Here is a 2,252-nt window from a genome sequence, read left to right on the forward strand (position 1 = left end):
AATACTAAGTAGCACCCCCAAACTATACTTAAGGCACATAAATTGTCTCGTCAAAAGGCTAAATTTAACCCAAAAAATTTGAATTCGTTATATTATATCTCGTAAATTTGTTATACCACGTAATATTATTCCAGTACCATAATAATTTTCTCCATTTATTGTTACTGCTAGTAGACTTAATGATGGAAACCGTATCTTTGTTGGACCTTTGTTGCTAGTAGGCTTAAATGGATCGTATTTAATCAGAACAGAACAGAAAGTTAGAGACAGAGAAAAAAAAAATAGACTATTAGCGAATGTATTGATAAATAAGAAATATATCTTCTTGATCTGAAGTTTGAATAAACACTGAAGATTCGCGTTCAACAATCAACATGAATCGATTCATGTAAATAAGTAACAGTAATAAACCGAAATATACGGTAAAAATGGTATGGCAATTTACAAACGCATCTGACTCTTCAGTCTATTGCATTGCAACTCTTTCTAACAACGCCTTGATTCCCAGTTAAAACACCTGAGTTGGAGAGCTTGACAAAGGCAGAAGAAAATGCCTGAAAGAAATCATCCTGATTCGCAGCGAAACGCTCGACAACCATAGCCGTGCGCGGGTCCATTACCATTTCAGCATCAATTCTAAGAACCCCATGGCCTCCAATTACATTATTGTAGTAGTGGTTGTCAAATGTAAGTGTTGTGGGATCATTAAGAACAAAGCTTGTATTTGATGTCAAAGAACCTTGTGGACAGTTGAGCCTTAAGAACGCTTCAAACCCAGGTGTCATGCCTTGTACTTGGCCGCCTTCGTCTGCTTGGTTTAGACGATTTAGGATGTTCAAACAGTGCGTGACTCCTAGCGTGTGCGCACCTGCAGAAACGCAACACTCTGTAGTCATGTAACGAGAGGCAGAAACCTAATTGTAATTAACTAGTCTCTCAAATTTGACATTTCGGTTTCTTGAAAGAAAGAAGGCTAATACCCATGATGGCCACAGATTCTTCAACTGTCATTCCTTTTTTTGCAAATAATTGAAGCATGCCATCAACTCCAATAGTGGGAGAAGGAAGCAAAGAATCTGCAAGCTTGTAGCTTGGAGCAAAAGGGGAATCTCTCCTTCCCAAAGCAACCTTTATTTGTGGCCCTCCTGACACAACCACAGCTTCTCGAGCCGCCAACACAAGAATGTCAGCACAAGATACCTGTTGGGGACATTGTAATTCAACCATTGATTTAAGAATGTTTATCGACTCCCTCTTTCGGATGCCGAAGTTTTTCCCTGCGGCCATCTCTGATGGCACAACGTTCGCATTCGGATCCACAAGAATTGAAGCATCACAGCCCTGCAATTACATTGTCAAGCAATACTTATTGAGCAAATAACTGAACTCAGACATGATAAGCTGAAAAATAAAATATATAATACCAAAGTTACTTTTTTTAAAGCATGCACATCAGCCCCCATTTTTGGAACCAATGTCTCAATTGCCAAAATTGATATATTATATACACATTTTTTAGAAAGGGAATCAAGTAAAATTCTTAAACAGAGACATGGTTGACTGCAATGTAAGGGAGTTCAGAAACGTTAGTAGACGTCTCGAGAAGAGTCATCTTTTTTGTTTAATCGTCTACATATATGTGTGTGTATAAAATAAAATTGGAGGGAGATTACCTGAACTTGGCAATCATGGAACATGAGCCTCAGAAAAGCAGCAGGAGAAGTAGGATCAGTGAGAAAAGTAGGCTGGATGGCAGCTCTAACTATGGCTTCAACTTGTGGGCATGAATTCTCATAGAAATTATAAGAAAGGCCTTGCCCTTCAACCCAAATGCTGAAAACAAACAGAGATATTCCTACAACTATAGCTCTCAGATTCATTGTGATGATTGGCTGCAGTACTATTAAATCACTGCTGCTGTGACCGACCGTTTGAAAACTCAGAACTGTGTCTGTCTGGCACCCCCAGTAGCCAGTAGTTGAACTTAAAGAGAGAGAGAGAGAGAGAGAGAGAGAGAGAGAGATCAAATATTTCTTTATTTTTTTTCTTTCATATGTTGATGCAATTATGAACTTGTAAGACTTTAAAAATATTACAATAATTCAAGAGAGGGCGAGTTTCCCGAAACGCACGGGTGATAACTTAACACCCTATCTATTAGGATATTGAACCATGTGTAGGAATTTAATAGCTGCTAATTACAAGCAGGTGTGAAAAGAAAAGGTATTATAAGAACAGTGATGAAAATTGGA

General features: G+C 38.2%; 1 protein-coding gene across 1 annotated transcript; it reads right to left on the minus strand.

Annotated features, from left to right (window-relative positions):
* Positions 1-301: 301 nt before the first annotated feature.
* Positions 302-2,252, minus strand: LOC103403534 (peroxidase 29-like). The gene is made up of 3 exons (XM_008342373.4): positions 1,674-2,252; positions 981-1,341; positions 302-868 (listed from the first exon to the last, which is right to left on the minus strand). The coding sequence occupies exons 1-3, from the start codon at positions 1,878-1,880 to the stop codon at positions 462-464; spliced, it is 975 nt and encodes a 324-aa protein (XP_008340595.1). The 5' UTR covers positions 1,881-2,252; the 3' UTR covers positions 302-461.

This window comes from Malus domestica, chromosome 16 (genome assembly GCF_042453785.1).
Source record: "Malus domestica chromosome 16, GDT2T_hap1".
NCBI classification, from domain to species: Eukaryota; Viridiplantae; Streptophyta; class Magnoliopsida; order Rosales; family Rosaceae; genus Malus; species Malus domestica.

Excerpts from the sequence above, each read along its gene's own strand:
- LOC103403534 (XM_008342373.4), bottom strand. The coding sequence starts at position 1,880 with ATGAATCTGAGAGCTATAGTTGTAGGAATATCTCTGTTTGTTTTCAGC. Across the intron at positions 1,342-1,673 it reads TCCATGATTGCCAAGTTCAG|GGCTGTGATGCTTCAATTCT; the intron begins GTAATCTCCCTC and ends ATGTAATTGCAG. Across the intron at positions 869-980 it reads AGAATCTGTGGCCATCATGG|GTGCGCACACGCTAGGAGTC; the intron begins GTATTAGCCTTC and ends GCGTTTCTGCAG.